The sequence below is a fragment of the Lissotriton helveticus genome, chromosome 3_2 (assembly GCF_964261635.1).
Source record: "Lissotriton helveticus chromosome 3_2, aLisHel1.1, whole genome shotgun sequence".
Taxonomy (NCBI): Eukaryota; Metazoa; Chordata; class Amphibia; order Caudata; family Salamandridae; genus Lissotriton; species Lissotriton helveticus.
The window spans coordinates 265,408,614-265,426,036 of NC_136062.1; the positions used below are offsets into that span (position 1 = coordinate 265,408,614).

Here is a 17,423-nt window from a genome sequence, read left to right on the forward strand (position 1 = left end):
CATGCGGGCTTCTTAAGGCGACTTAATCCATGTAATCCGCTGTCGCTAGACCCCACACTGCTGCCGCTCCGTATGTGGACATCGCCCTGACCATCTGGGCTGATCCGGAGGCTGCGGGAGTGTCCTGGGTGGTGCTACTGGCGGAGGGGAATCCGGGCCGCTCGTGCCTCGGCGCCATCATCCCTCACTGCGCCGGCAAGATCGGTAAGGACGGCGCGGCGCTCGGCTGCCGAGCCTCCGTCCCGCCGCGCGCTTGATGCGGGCGCTCACGCTCGCAGCTGGTCCTTCGCGGGCTCTTTGGGGGGGGCGCCGGTCTCCGGGGCGCGGCCGTGGCCTTTTAGGCCCAGCTGCGTGCTGGAGCCGGAGCCTCGATTTTCGGGCCTGCAGCGGGACTGGGGTGGGGAGTGGGGCCGTGCGGCCGGGCGCGACTGGGGCTGGGGGCAGTGGCGGCTGGGACGCCGCGGGGCACTACCTTTCCCCAAAGGCGGCCCCGCCTGGCAAACACGCGTGGTGGCCCACAGCACCCACCTACCCTCCTATAATACAATCAGGGAGGGGACATTCCCATACTGTTCTGGCCACAGTTGACTTTACTGCTCAGTGGGGCTCTGTGAAGACGGACCGCGGCGGTCCTGCTCTCTGGCACGATCGACGCCTGGGAGTGGATCTGATTCTACACGCCGCCGCTGGGTTACTACACCCCCCTGGTTCACCACCGCACACTGTGGCCGTGACTCTACCTGAGGTCTGGTTCTGCCCTGGCACATCCTTCCAAGCCGTCTGCGGCTCCACACTCCTTCGCGGGCGCCAACGCCACTCTTACTGCCCTGATCATGGGGAAGAGGGACCCGAATCAGCGAAAATTGAGCTTTGATAAGACGTCCCTCCTCGCCACGGGCCCTCCGCCAAGCTCATCCGCTGGGGCTACAGGCTCTGCGGGCATGGGTGACACCGCCGCCATGGTTGCTACCATGATGAGCGAGATGCGCGCCGGCTTTAAGGCGCTCAACACCCACTTCAACGGCCTAGAACAGAGGATTGCGGACATGGGCTCCAAGGTGCAGGCCCACGACAGGAGACTGGACTTGGCCGAATCCAGGATTTCTGATGCGGAAGACGGTGCCGCTAAAGCGCTTAAACGACTGGAAAGGGTAGAAAAAATTCAAGACGTGGCCATGAAAAATGAGGACTTGAAAGCACGTGGTCGACGCAATAATCTCCGAATCCTTGGTGTGGCGGAAACGACTGCGACGGGTCGTTTTGACACTTTTGTTGAGCAACTCCTCATTGAACTGTTCGGCAGGGACACCTTCACGTCTGGTTTTGTGGTCGAGCGTGCACATCGGTCTTTAGGTCCTAAGCCTCGCCCTGGTCAACCTCCGCGACCCATAATCGCCAGGATCATGAATTTCCGGGATCGGGATGCCGCGCTTCGCGCTGCCCGCGAGGTACGATGGCAGGGCAGCGTCCTATCCTTCTTCCCGGATTTCACGCTTATGGTTCAGGAGGCCCGCCGCAAGTATAATGGGGTCAAAGCAACTCTTCGTAATCTTGGCTTAAAATACAGAATGTTGTATCCTGCTCGATTAAAGGTTGAGGTGAACGGCAGATACCGCATCTTTGACTCCCCCACGGAGGCTCAGGAATTCTGTCAGGGCTACAGGCGGCAGGGCTCACCATCGGCTTCTGCATCCGCGGCGCACTCCCCGGCCCGGAATGATACACAGTCCAGTGCAGACCTCTTTGCTGAGACTGGCCAGGGATGAACGATCTCTGCTGTTCGATCTTTGCTGGTCCATTGCTAGACCCTGCCCGCTGTCCAGCTGAGTTGATGTGGTCTCCTATTTCTTTGACACTTGTTCAACTGTCATTACAACTGTGGTCGCCTTGATTGGTCCGCCCGCATGGAGTGGTGTTGCTACCCCCTATGGCGTATGCCTATTTGTTTTTCTTCCCTGGGGTTTTGGTTTATGTACTGCCTTTTCGATTGAGGGCATTGATATTACATGCTCAGTTTTGTACCTCACATCAGCGCTTGCTTAGGGTTTGCCTCTCTGGGGTCATAGGGAGGCTGGGTGGCGGGTGGAGGGCGGGGACTGTTTTCTTTGTTTGGTCATTTTTGATTGTGAGTATTGATGGAACTCCTGGGAGTAGACTGTTTGATGCAAGCCGGAATGCCTTTCTTTTTGATGCAGGGTAGGTTTGCAGTCTGGCCCGTCCAGACTCACGCTTATGTCATGGAATGTCCGTGGCTTAAACAACACGCGTAAGCGCAAACAGGTATTGAACTATGCAGCACGTTACAAGATGGATGTGCTTTTTCTGCAAGAAACTCACTTGGCGCAAGCAGACGCTTCTTCGATGGCTCAGGGATGGGGCGAACATAGAATATTCTCGAATTACAGTAAATATGCCAGAGGGGTTGCTATTTTTGTGCACAGGCGTGTTCCGTTTGTGTTTACTGGTAGTAAGACAGATGATGAGGGTCGATATGTGCTGGTTTCTGGTGTGCTGTTTGGGTACAAGATTACACTGGTTGGGGTATATGGTCCTAACGTGGATCCCCCCGTTTTTTTCCAGGACCTACAACTGTTGCTGCTTCACTCGGACATAGATCTGTTAGTGATGGGGGGTGACTTTAACTTGCTAATGACCCCTGGTAGAGACAGTACCTCCCCTTCCCCGGACTGCAAGAGTCAGGCCAGATCAGTCCTTCGCAGAGATTTGTACACACTTTTCCCTAATCGACATAGAAGCTCGACTGCACCCTGACGCTCCTGAGTATACACATCATTCCGGCTTCCACAACACTAGCACTAGAATTGACTATTGGCTCCTCTCCCCTGGTGTCGCTGGATGGGTGGAGGGTCTCTCCACTCTGCCGCACACGCTGTCTGATCACTCTCCTGTTGTTTTGACTCTGATGATTCCTAGGTTGGGTGGCTATGAGAGGCAGTGGCGGTTTCCTGGCAGAGCCCTGCAAGACCCAGTTTTTAAAGAAGAGACCCGCGGAGCCATTGACGAGTACTTCGACATTAACACGGGCTCTGTGAGCTCCTGGGCTACGCTATGGGAGGGTTTCAAGGCCACCATTCGCGGGACATGCATTGCTAAACATGTGGGGGCTCTGCGGGAGATAAGCTCCACGCTGTCCCGCATTGACACCGAGCTTTCTACAATAGAGAGGGACCTAATTGCTTCTCCATCGCAATCAAGAGAGGCCAGACGACTGACATTGCTGATAGAATTCAGAGATGCTGCAGACAGGGAACTGCGCTTTTTGGGTAAACACTATACGGCACGTCAGTATGGCGAAGGAGAGAGACCGGGCAGACTGCTTGCACAGATGCTCCGTCCTCCCCACCAGGCGGCCTATATATCAGACATTGTGGACACGCATGGCACACGACACTACTCCACCTCTGCTGTCTGCGATACTTTCTTGACATACTACAAAACTTTATACACCTCCTCGTTAGTAGAAGAGCAGCGAGACCCCGGCCCATATATAAATGAGATCGCCATGGTATACCTCGAAAAATACATGCAAGAATTTCTAGCCATGCCCATAACCCCAGACAGTATAGTTGAGGCCATTGATTCACTGCGAGGCTCTTCGGCCCCGGGTCTTGACGGATACTCAGCTGACTTCTACAAAGAATATAAAGAAGAGTTGGTGCCGAAACTTGTAGAGGTCTATGCGGAGACCCTTGAATCTGGCATTCTCCCTCCCACACTCAGGGAGGCGGTGATTGTTCTTCTTCCCAAACCTGACCGCGACACCTCCATATGCAGTTCTTATAGAACTTCGCATCAATTGGCACAAGTCTGTAATTTTTCCGCTTACCCCTGCCACCTCACAGTGGACAAGCACTTTCCCTCTTGAGTGGAACACGGACTCCGTGAAATATCTGGGAATCCATGTCCATTTGGACACAGTGTCCATCGTCCGCTTAAACTACGGCCGTGCACTAGACTTCCTGGAAGATAACACGGAGCGTTGGCTCCGACTTCCCTTGTCAATGGCTGGCCGGATTGCCATTCTTAAAATGATTGTACTCCCTCGGTTTTTATACTTAATTAACAATATCCCTATCCCACTCACAGGTTTTTTTTTTCTCAACTTCGATCCGTCTTGCTGCGTTTGGTATGGGGGCGGTAAAAATCACCGAGTAGCTTGGCGTACGCTGACGCTCCCTTATGAGCGCGGCGGCTTCGTAGTGCCTGATTTTTTCCTTTATTATCTAGTTGCGCAATGCTCGTATGCCCATTCCTGGTTTCACCCTGACGCCAGAATTCTTCATCTGCGGCCAGAGGCCGATATGGCACTGCCTGTGGCCCTTCATTCACTTCTTCCCGGAGGACTTCCCTGAGATCCTCAAGATATACAAACTGTCTCCACCACGTGCTGGGCCTGGGAGAAGCTGAGACGGCTGCTGCGCATTGATAAGTTGTATTCCCCTGCTCTTCTGTTGCCTAATCCTCACTGGCTCCCCATCACTGGTGTACCGGTGGTGCGTCGCACCCTATCCATATTCCAATTGACCACGGTTGGGGATCTTTTCCCAGGTGGCCATGTTTTCTCCATAACGGAGGATCAGAGGTTTCAAGACCGAACTTTCATGGACTCTTTCACTCTGACTAGGATTAGATCCATGCTGCATGCTGAGTTTCGCACATTCCCGCTTCCCCCCCCGAGGACGCTGAGATGCTCACATACATAACTCAGACTCAGAAGGGATCACATGTGGTCTTGAAACTTTACAGACTCTGCTTCCTTCCTCGGATGCAGCCGTGCGGACCGCGTCGGAAGGCGACCTCGGCACCCAGATTAGTGACAATCAATGGGCGGCGTGTTGCGCTGCCACCAGGGAAGTGTCCATTAATAGCAGACATAAACTCATACACTTTAAGTTTCTGAGGTGGGTTTACCACACTCCGGCACTTGCTCACAAAATAGATGCAAACAGACCACACTCCTGTCCCAAATGCAATGCCCCGCAGGCCGATTTTGCCCATCTGTCCTGGACTTGCCCCCTTTTGCAGGACTATTGGCTCCAGGTTCATAAGGTTCTGGGCGACATTTTGGGCCTAACATTGGTGCCTACTCCAGAAATAGCACTGCTTGGCCATGTGGTCAATTTTCGTCGCTCACTCCGTAAACTGGCAGCCATTTGCTTTTTGTTGGCAAAACGAGAGATAGCGTTACTCTGGTGTGCTAGACGACCCCCCACTGTACATGCTTTGCTCCGTAGCCTGGCCCATTGCAACGTTAACAGTGTGGAATACTCTGAGCAACTTCCCTCTGCATCCCGACCATTGGACATTTGGGGACCATACCGCTCATATGTTGCGAAACTTACCCAAGAAGCGCAGGCTCGTTCGATTGCCTCCATTGTGCCGGAGGGTGTGGGCTAAGATGCTCAGTGAGAGGATACTCTACCCATCCGTCTCACTGCTTTTTGGTGCCCGGGACTTGGCCGCATACTCGGCAGGAGATGGTGATGCTGCGTGGGACTAACCTGTGCGATGTATGTATAGATTTGATTAATGGCCATTGCGCGACTGAGGGCGACTTCCTCCAAGGATGTTGCCTGTTGCGGCTTGTACTGCTGCTGCTTACCCTACTGATTGCCACCGCTTGCTAAATGTCCTCAACTTAACATAATTAATGTGCTTATTAGTCTGTCCCTCTGTTCTCACGTACTCACAGTTATGATTTCTTGCTTGATTTTAGGTTCTTTTGGTGACACAATTTCCTTTAATGTCATGTTTATGACTTCATTGAAAGCAAAAATGAAAAATTGTAATATGTTATGCTCACTTGCCATGATCCCTTTGTACGATTGTTGGTTTACTGTAATATGCTACAAGTGGGGCCTGTTGGTGGCTTACTTCATTATTCACTGTACACAAGTGGATTGCTTCTTTTGCTCAATAAAGAGATTAAAAAAAAAAAAATGGCAATAGGTGAGCATTAGACAGTAGTAGAGAGTATTCCCGGACACAGAGCCACACACACACAGACGGCTCTGTCGGTTGACGGTTCGCTGCAATCCTCCTAGGGCTCTACGCCAAAAAGGCATTTGATAGAGTTGAATGGCCCTTCCTCTTTCAGACGTTACAGCGGCTTTGGTTCTGCAAGACCTTTATTAACATGATCATAGCTAACTATATGCAACCACGGTCCAAAGTAGCAGTCAATGGCATCAGCTTAGACACCTTCAAACTGGGTTGGGGTACAAGACAGGGGTGTCCATTATCACCCTTATTGTTTGCCCTGAGTATCGAACCCTTTGCTGCCAGTATAAGATCAACACAAGATATCGAGGGCATACAATTTGTCTTGGAAGAGCATATAATCTCACTGTTCGCAGATGACATCCTCCTAACAGTACCACGGTCCTCGCTGGTTGCCCTGTAGTAAGAACCCCGATCCTTAAAAAAAAAAGCTGGTTTCTGGGTTAATCTCTCAAAGTTCTTTATTTTAGACCTCGCTCTCTCAGAAGGAGAGAGGACCTCCCTAGTAAGGGACTTCCCTTTCCAATGGGCAAAAGATAACATCACATACTTGTGGGGGGGGGGGGTTGGGATCACAGGCCCAGAATCACAGGATATTGAGCGTCGTTGCCGAGGCTTGAACAATCACTCCATGAGTAGGAGAGAGGTTCAATATTAGTCGCTCTATGACTGGTACTATACCCACAAAACTGAAGCGAATTTTCCCAGAGATCTCTGATCTGTGTTGGAGAGGCTGCGGGCTGCTTGGAGACTTTCGACCATATTTGGTGAGACTGCCAGATGAGTAGCCCCTTCTGGACGGAAATCCTGGCCCGAATCAGTGAAATACTGGGAACCTGTTACCAGAAACTCCAGAATTTTCAATGTTGGGCCTCTGAAATTATTCCCCGCTGTATCAGTGTATCAGACAAAAGGAGATAAGGCTATTATGTAGGTGTGTCTGAGGGCGGCCAAATGCGCGATAGCAGCGGCATGGAAGAAAAAAGAAGCGTCCACCCTTACTCAATGGCATGCCCGCCTCTGGAGGGCGCTTACAATGGAACAAATGGCAGATATTTTTAGAAACTTTAAAAATGTTGAAGACTCTTGGGGCACACTAGTGGAATACTTGTTGCGGGGCCTTCCCCTGACAACATGTCCACCAACCATAAGAACGCTACACCTTGTCCAGTTCTAGCCTATGAACACCAAAGCCTGAACAACCCTATCACAAGACTATATTGGTTTGACTGAACTGTCTCTTCTCTTACTTCCGGTTATAGTTCACATAGAGTGACCATCCAGTCCTATCCCACCCAACACCTAGTACATGTTTAGGGGAGGGTCAAGGTGGGATGGGGTGGAGGGTGGGTTCAGGGGGATGATTCTGTTATGTAAAAGGTTTAGAGCTAGCAAACACAGACATAGACTGTACAAAAGTTAAAACACTCATGTTCAGTGAGCAACTGTATTAACTGTAGAACACGACTAAATTGAGTGTGGAATCTACAACTTTGTATCGGTCATTGCTTGCTATTACCCTTACACCAATAAAAAGTTTGAGAAAAAGAAAATTCTCTAGGACTAGATCTTTCATAGTTTATGAATTTTGGAACACGTTTTCATTGTACCGAAATATTTTGTAACACTTAAATATTAATTTCCATGAAGTTGCCTCTTCTTAACCTTCCTTCCTCTAGATTCATGTAATGCCATGATCCGCGAGGGAGGCAGTGGGACACAGCTGGCAGCAGCATGCGTGGACGTTTTAGTGGCCATGCACATACCTTGTAAAGTCTGCGCTATCTTACATGTCTTCTGAATCCTACTTATTACTCTTTGTCTTGCATTGAAGGAGATTAGACACCGCATCACAGCATTACGTTTATTTTGCTCTGATTTTATATCTTCTCATCTACGCCCAGCTTCATGCTTCTCCCCACGCCACCGGTACTTTTATCAGCACGAATAAAACTGTCATTTGTGCGAAGGCCATTTCAAAGTAGCAGCACCATATAGTATTATGGGCAGCATTCTTAATAAAAACTCATGCACGTGCATAGGTTCTGTGATCGAAGTCTTCATCATCAGAAATCTTGATTCTGTTATAAACTTATAATAATAAAAACATTTCTTAAAGGTACACATTCACTTTTATTACACAGGTTATTTTGTGACACAATATGCAGCTTTATTCATTGCAGAAGATTTGAAGTAGAATGAATTGCACGATTTCACACAAGCTGCAACCCTGAGCCACAATACATCTCGAAAAATCAATAGAATGCTAAACATTTCCTAAGTATGTTAACGTCCTGGAGAACTGGGAACAATCATCCACGACTTTCATAGCGGAAACTCAACTGTGAATCCTCATGGGTACCTGAGATTACCATTTTACTGCTCCAAGAAATAATATCTAATAAAACACAAATTATGTTTTCTCTTAAGGTAATATTTTATTGTAGGCCAAGATCAGCAGGCTTATGCCAAGCAAAACGTATTTGCACGATGTGTTTCTTTTAATACAACTCAATATGAGAGATTGTTAAAAGTACCTTTAAAGATAGATGGCTATTTACTTACGTAAGAATTTGCTTTTTCAGAACATGAATGATGCGATGGCTGTCCTGCATAAACTACAGACTGGTCTGGATGTCAATGTAAAGTTCACTGGCATAAGAGACTTTGAGTATACTCCTGAATGTATTGTGTTCGACCTTCTTGATATACCACTGTATCATGGATGGTTGGTAGACCCACAGGTAAGGCAAACATCTTTTAAGCCACTGTATCTTACCATGTCTGATTTATATACATTATTTCAGAATATAAGGTGTTTGTTTGATTACTGTAATGGGCTTAATATTCTGGGGCTCATCTACTTAAGAATTGTAACCAGTTCTAAAGTGTATTTTAGGAATGGGAGTACAGATACTATTCAGAGTTATTTCCCTTTACTACCACAATGGAGGAAGCCTAGAAATACAATTGTATATATTAGCCTCCACTACGTCACCAAGTTCCAGGCTAATCATATGTCCTCTTGTTATGTGCATGGTCATAGAATGTTTGCCCAGCACTAAATAAATAATTCATATTTCGAGCTTGGATTAATGTTAGCCCTACCTCAGTCTATTCTCTCTTTGTCTATCCTTGTGAATCCCCTCTGTCATTATTGACCGTCTCCCTGAAACGGAGCATGCCTGTCGCTTGCAAAGATCTTAAGATACTTTAAAAAAGAAAAGAAAAGGCTTTTGGCCAGCCCATTACTTACCGATGATTGGCTTCATTATCACCTCACTTTACTTGGAGCACAGGGGGAAAAGGAGGAGGCTGCCCCCCACTCAAAGCCTATGCATACAAAAAGAGACTACTCCTACCGGACACATATTTTGTTATGAACGTGACTCTATGGGACAACCAATTTTTCTTATTTCCCTTTTTATAGGAATTTCATTTATTCATATATGTCACTGTGTCCAATTTATAGACAAACCACACATCAGCTACCACCTTCAAACCCCACATTCCATACAGTGAAAAAATGTGAGGAGAGAGAGAGAGAGCACCTCACGGAAGAACCGCCACAAGGGGTGACCGTTCTAACTCTCTGAGAAGCGGTCGCTCCCCACGCTCCCTGCCTGGATATCGCAGCGCTTTGCTTGCACTGCTTGTAAAGAATATTGGTGCCTGGGTATCATAGTGCTTTGTTCGCATTACTTGTAAAGAACTTGTGCCTGCTATAGCTCACTGCTGCCAAGAATTATTGTGTCCTTTGCTCGCATTTAATTTGTGCAAGTTATTTCACTGCTCACATTTTAATCTGTGCAAGTTGACTATCGGAGCGCTCGCATTGCTTGATTTCTATATTAATAATTATTGCCTGATTGTGCCGGTGCCACTGCCCATATCGACATTCAACTTTGTGCCACAATCTCGTCCTGTTTCGGTTTTGCTTTCGCTGCCATTTTGTTGTTGTGCCTCGTAGCCAGCCTCTCCACCCCGCTCCCGCCATCCAGCTGCTCCTCCCTCGCTCCACCCCCCCACTATCCACTTATGACAGATGCATTTGCGCGCAGCGTCACGCGCAACGAACGCGCCCCATGCGCGCCGAAGGTGCGCCTAAGGTAAGCCCGTCTACGCCCGTCCGCTCCTGGACCGCGCCCAGCGCCAGACCTCCTGGTCCCCGCAAAATCCACTCCACCCGCATAACGTATGACGCCGCAACCCTCTTAGCACTCAACCCCGACCGACTTCCAGATTGCCACCAAGCCACCCCCGGACACACCCATGGACCCTTCACCTGCCACTCCTGCAAATTCAACTGCATCAGGACCAACACCAAATCCACAAACTCCAAACAGAGATCCAATACTAACCACCTGAAGTGCATCCTGCTCAACACCCGCTCTGTCCACAGACACGCCATTGAACTTTGGAACCTACTCGACACCACATCGCCGGACGTCGCCTTTCTTACAGAAACCTGGATGAACGCCTCATCGGCACCCGACATCGCCACAGCCTTCCCGAACGGTTACAAGATCATCCGAAAGGACCGCATCAACTAAACAGGAGGAGGCATCGCCATCGTCCATAAGAACACCATCCGCATCACGACCAGTTCCGACGACAACCTCGCAACCGCCGAACACCTTCACTTCCAGATCCACACTGCCCAAGACCACACTCAGAGGCACCCTCATCTACAGACCACCAGGTCCCCGCACACAATTCAGCGAAGACATTACTGACTTCATCAGCCCACACGCCCTCCCCTCCGAGGACTACATTCTACTGGGAGACCTCAACTTCCACCTGGAAAAGAACAGCGACAGCAACACCACCACCCTTCTGGACAACCTCGCCAATCTCGGACTCAAACAACTTGTTGACACACCCACCCACTATGCCGGGCACACGCTTGACCCACTCCTCACCTCCAGCAAGCACATCTCCTTCAATCACTCCACAGCTCGCCATTGGACGGACCACAGCTGCGTTCACTTCAACTACAAAAAGACTACGACCCACAACCTCCCACAACCAATTCCCCGCAGAAACTGGAACAAAATCACCACCGACCAGCTCTTCACATCGCTACACCAAAACCCTCCTGTCAAATCATCGGACCCAAACCAAGCAGCCACCAACCTCACACAATGGATCACCCACAGCGCGGACGAATTAGCACCCTGAAAAACCATCAAATCACGCAAGGTAGCAAAAAAGCCCCCTGGTTTAATGATGACCTTAAGAAATCCAAGAAGACCTGTCGCACCCTCGAGAAAGCCTGGCGAAAAAACCCAACCACTGACAACATGGCCACCTTCAAGAACGCCACCCGCAAACACCACCAACTTATCCGATCCACCAAGAAATCAGCATTCAAGGATCGACTCGACAACAACGCCCACAACAGCAAGGAACTATTCAACATCGTCAAAGAGTTTACCAACCCCACCGCCGGCACCAACGATATCACTCCCTCCCAAGACCTCTGCGACTCCCTAGCCTCGTTCTTCCACAACAAAATCGCTGACATACATAACAGCTTTGGTCACCAGGCCACCCCACCCACCTCCGAACCAAAACCCCCCATCAACATCCTTTGCGCCTGGAACCCTATCACCACTGAAGACACCATCCGCCTGATGAACTCCATCCACTCAGGATCGCCAACCGACCAATGTCCCCACCACATTTTCAACAAAGCAGACTCCATGATTGCACCCCATCTCCGAGACGTCATCAATTACTCCCTCAACTCCGCTACCTTCCCGGAAAGCTGGAAACATGCCGAACTCAGCGCCCTCCTGAAGAAACCCACAGCAGACCCTACCGAACTTAAGAACTACCGCCCCATTTCGCTCCTCCTATTCCCTGCCAAAGTCATTGAGAAAACAGTCAATAGTCAGCTCGCCGCCTTCCTCGAATCCAACAAATCACTCGACCCGTCACAGTCCGGCTTCCGAGCCAAACACAGCACCGAAACCGCCCTCATCGCAGCAACAGATGACATTCGAACTCTATTGGACAACGGAGAAACAGCTGCCCTCATCCTACTTGACCTCTCCGCAGCCTTCGACACAGTCTGTCATAGCACCCTTATACAACGCCTCAGTAACGTCGGAATACAAGGAAAAGCATTGCACTGGATCATATCGTTCCTCGCGGAAGAACCCAGAGAGTCCGCCTCCCCCCTTTCAAATCGGAAGCCACTGAAGTCATCTGCGGCGTTCCACAAGGATCATCACTCAGTCCCACCCTCTTCAACGTATACATGAGTCCCCTCGCATCCATCGCGCGCCAACACAACCTCAACATCATCTCCTACGCAGACGACACCCAACTGATCCTCTCCCTCACCAAAGACCCAAACATTGCCAAAACCAACCTACACGATGGGATGAAAGAAGTGGCCGAATGGATGAAGAACAGCCGTTTAAAACTGAATTCGGACAAAACGGAAGTCCTCATCTTAGGACCATGAAATTAAATGAAAATGAGTTTTGTAGAGCGCACATAGCTGCCCGGAGGCGTCCAAGCGCTGAGTGCTAACCGTGTGTAGTCAGCTGAGATAGTGAGCAGAACGAAAACAACTATTTATTGAACAAAAAAGTTTTCAACTGTTTCCTAAAAGAAGTGAGGTCCGGATTGGACCTTAACTGAAACGGTAGACTGTCCAAAAGCCTGGCCGCATTCAGGGAAAAGGAGCGACCTCCTAATCTAGACCTGTTTACCTTTGGCACAACAGCATGTAAAGCATTGGTTGATCGTAGCTGTCTGCAGGGAAGGTAAGGGGTAATTAGGGGGCGACTGATCACTGGCCCAGTATCCCAAAAAGACTGGTGTGCAACACAAAGAGATTTAAAACTGATCCTGTCTTTCACCGGGAGCCAGTGCAATCTTGCTAATCCAGGTTTCACAGAAGTCCTGCGAGGGATTTGAAGCAGGGTCCTAGCAGCACAGTTTTGAATAACCTGCAGCTTCTTTAATGTGAAATCTGGGGCCCCAAGGTACAGCGCGTTTCCAAAATCTAGCCTGGAAAGGATCAGTCCTTGAACCACAATTTGTCTTGCCTCAAAAGGTAGCAAAGGAAGAATCCTCCTCAACATTCTAATGAGGCCAAAATAGGTGGCAGATAGTACAACAGCCTGATGGTCAAACGTCAAGGACTTATCCAGCCAGACACCCAAGCTCTTGATGGCATCCTTGGGGACTGGGGGGGTGCCCAAGCAGGCTGGCCAGATCTGGTCGATTGCAATTGGCGCTGAGCGGCCCAACAGCATGACCTCTGTCTTGTCCCCATTGAGTTTGAGACAAGACAGGGTCATCCAGCTCTTAATTTCACTCAAACAGCCCACCAAATCCACTGTGCCCGCAGGGTCCTCGGCCCGCGCCAATGAGACCACCAGCTGTGTATCGTCAGCATAGGTCACGATCTTAATACCATATGGGCGGACGATCCCAGCCAGCGGTCTCATATAGACATTAAACAGCGTCGGGCTGAGTGAGGAACCCTGCGGGACACCACATTCCAAGGGCCTGCTAGTAGAGGTGGTATTTCCATCAAAGACCTGGAAATTTCTATTGGTTAGGAATGAACGGATCCATTCCAACGCTCCTCCTTGAATCCCAATGTCCCGGAGGCGCTGCAATAAGATGTTATGATTTACAGTGTCAAAAGCGGCACTCAGATCGAGGAGGATGACTGCCACCGATCCCCCCCGATCTAAGATGCCCCTTGTTTCCTCCAGGACTGCCAGCAGGGCCGCCTCCGTCCCATGCTTGGGACGGAAGCCGGTCTGCGAGGGGTCTAGGAGGCTGTTATTCTCCAGGAAATTGGTCAGGAGGCTGTTGATATATTTTTCCAGTAACTTGCTAGCCCAAGGAAGCAGGGAGATTGGACGGTAATTACTGAAGTTGTTGATATTCAGATTGGGCTTTTTAGGAAGTGCCTTTACCCTGGCCTCTTTCCACCTGGATGGAACTGTGTTGGTGGAAATAGAGGCGTTGAGCACCTTTAGTACAACCGGGAGGATGGTTTGACTAACGGTCCTTAGGAAGCTCGGAGGGGCAGGGTCGCTGGGAGAGCCAGATTTTACCTGGGTCATCAGGGTGGCTAATAAGTCCAAGTGCAGCAATGGAAAGTTATCCAGCACTGGTGACATATTATCTGTCACACTGTTTTTGGCATATCCAGAATTGACTACTGGAATATGTGGTTGAATATTTGGAAAGGCAGAGTATATAAGATCTATTTTTTTTAAAAAGTAGTCTGCCAGCTCATTACATCGAACTTGTAAATTTTCGCTGTTTATGGGGGGCTGGGAGAGAACAGTAAGAGTTTTTACTATTCTATAGATTTCCTTGGAGTTGGACCTAGCACCAATGATCTTTTTTGTATAATGTAGAGATTGAGCATTCTTAATCTCCTGCTTATATTCCCTGATGGAGTTTCTATATACAGCTTTATCTAGATCTGTATAGTCCAAACGCCATTTCCTCTCCAGCCTTTTACACTTCCTTTTAATCTCCCTAAGCTCTGGGGTGTACCAAGGGGCTGAGATCCTAGATCTTTTGGCCCGTGTTGTTTTCACTGGGAGAATGGTGTCCAATGACTGGGTTATCCAGTTATTGAAGATGGCATTGGCTGCCGTTGGATCCATAGGAATAGTGGGTATAGTGGCTTGGAGTTCGTCAGCCCACTTATCTATTGATAATTTGGGCCAATTTAGGGCTTCTCGTAGTCCTGTAGAAAGAACAGGCGATTTGGAGGTGTACCAAGTTAGCGGGGCAAGTCGATGGTCTGTCCACGGGAGTACAATAGGGGGCTCTATCACTAGATACGGGCAGTTGCTAAACACAGGATCCAGCAAATGTCCTTTCACATGTGTGGGTGAAGGGACCAGTTGGGTCAGCTGTAACGCGGATAGACTGGTGATTAGTTCTTGGGCAGCATGATCATTAATATCTTCAAAATGCATATTTAAATCGCCCAACAACGTGAAGTTAGCTGAGATGGTGGCAAAATCTGCAACTGCTGAGGGCCCAGAGTCCAAGAACTGTCTGACCGAGCCAGGCGGACGGTAGACTAATACTCCGGAGAAATTTAGATTTGGTGACAGTTCCAGACTGAATGAGGTACTTTCACAGTCCAAAATAGAAGTGGAAGTGCATTGGCATGTGAAACTGTCTTTAAATACTATAGCTACACCTCCACCCTTCCCCGACGTGCGGTCTGTCCTGGCTACTTGATAGCCCTGTGGTAATGCTTGAATGAGGTCAGGCACGGAAGACGAGGTCAGCCATGTCTCCGTAAAAAAGACTGCATCCGGGTTATGTTCTTCAAGCAATAGGGATATTTCTGTTTGATGTTTGGGCAGGGATCTACAATTTAAAAGAAACATCTTCAAAGAGTGCCGGTGTTCAGTGGTCATAGTGCTTCTTGGGAGGATATGGCAGTGTTGACAGTAGGAGGGCAGATTTAAAGGATGATGCAGATGGTGACATTTTCCTTTTGGCGCGGGTCTCAAGTTAAGTAGCTCATTAGGGGTATATCCTGTGTACGGGCCGAGAAAATGGGCAGGGGTTGTGGCCCCTGGCCCCGTCCTGTCGCGGACGGGCGCAGACGGGCTTGCCTTTGGCGCGCCTTCGGCGTGCCGCCGGCGCGCCCGCTGCGCGGACGGGATGGCACCATCCCTTTATACAGGTCAAAGGCGGGTGGGAGGCGACCAACAACTCGAGCGCCAACCCAGATTTCCCCCCAATATGGCCTCCTAAAGCCCTGCCTCACCAAGCGTCAGCGCTGACTCTGCTGCGCTGGGAGCGGGGACGGGTGCAGAGGAATCCCTGGTCAGGTAGGATTAAAAATAAATGTAAACAAAGTTTATTTTTATTTATTTTATAGCATTTATAAGGTGCACAGCTACCCACAAAGGGTTTCCCGGCGCCGAAACAGCAAAGACACAGGACACAACTGGAGAGAAAACAGATCCAAAGGCAAATTATTTATCAAACAGCCAGGTTTTCACACTTTTTCTGAAACTCCTATAGTTTTCTTCTTTGCGTATTGCAGTGGGCAGTGTGTTCCAAAGAGTTGGACCCAGAAATGAAAAGGATCTTCCGCCCATTCTAGCCCGTTTGTACCTTGGTACCGCAAAGTTCGCTGATGTAACTGAGCGAAGATTGCTGTTGGGTAGGTAAGGCTTGGCAAGATCTTGAAGATACTTGGGAGCAGTCCCGGCTTTGATTTTGAACAGGTAGCTCAGGGTTTTAAAGCGAATCCGATTTTTGACCCTGAGCCAGTGCAGGTCCCTGAGATGTTTAGTGATCCTGGCATATCTCGGGATTCTGCAAAGCAGTCTGGCCGCAGTATTTTGCACCAGTTGTAAGCGTCTTATTACTGCATTGTTTGCACCCAGGTACAAGATGTTACCGTAGTCAAGCCGAGATGTCACTAAGGCATTGACTACGGTCTTCTGGGTGGTCGGTGGTAGCATCCAGACAATCTTGCGTAACCATCTGAGAATAGTAAAACATATGTCAGCCACTTTATTTGCTTGTTGCACTATAGATAAGCAGTCATCAATGATGACCCCAAGATTTCTGACCTGAGTGGCTGGGGTCGGAAGCTTGCCTAGTGAAGTCGGCCAATGGGAGTCGCTCCAGAGATCTTTACTGTTCCCTAGGAGAAGAATCTCAGTTTTTTCCCCATTTAATTTGAGTTGGTTGGCCGACATCCAGCAGAAAATTTCATGGAGGCCTGTTTTAAGTGCAGAAGAATCAGACGAGTCAGATTTAGATAGTGAAAACAGAATCTGAGAATCGTCTGCATAGGTCATCAAAACCAGACCGAAGTTCTCTGCAAGGTAGGCTAGTGGGCGGAGGTACAAATTAAACAAAAGGGGACTCAGGATAGATCCCTGTGGTACACCGTGGGGAGAATAGAAAACATCCGAGCAGGCCTCAGAGGAGGTGATCTGGAAGGTCCGTAGGGATAGGTATGATTTGATCCATTCTAACGCCTTGCCCTCGACACCACTCTCCCCCAACCTGATGAGCAGTTTGGAGTGAGAGATGGTGTCGAAGGCCGCGCTTAGGTCCAATAGGACCAGGGCCACCGTTTGGCCATCATCTCTGAGCTCTCGGATTTTTTCCGTGATCCCAAGCAGGGCGGTTTCAGTGGAATAGCCGCTCCTGAAACCGGACTGAGACGGGTGAAGTAATTCATTATTTTCCACAAATGTGGAGAGAACTTCATGAATGTGCCTCTCCAGCATTTTAGAAAAAGCAGGAAGCAACGATATTGGTCGATAATTGGCCAATATCGTAGGATCGGCGGCTGGCTTTTTCAGCAAAGGGCTGACTATGGCATGTTTCCATAAAGCAGGAACAGAGGCCTGTTCCATAGACGC

General features: G+C 49.3%; 1 protein-coding gene across 1 annotated transcript in view; it reads left to right on the forward strand.

Annotated features, from left to right (window-relative positions):
• The window catches only part of MINDY2 (MINDY lysine 48 deubiquitinase 2), a 715,083-nt gene that overhangs the window by 319,827 nt on the left and 377,833 nt on the right, over positions 1-17,423 (forward strand). Inside the window, exon 4 of the mRNA XM_078685168.1 lies at positions 8,607-8,765. Within this exon, the coding sequence (XP_078541294.1) occupies positions 8,607-8,765 (159 nt within the window). The remainder of the gene's footprint in view (positions 1-8,606; positions 8,766-17,423) is intronic.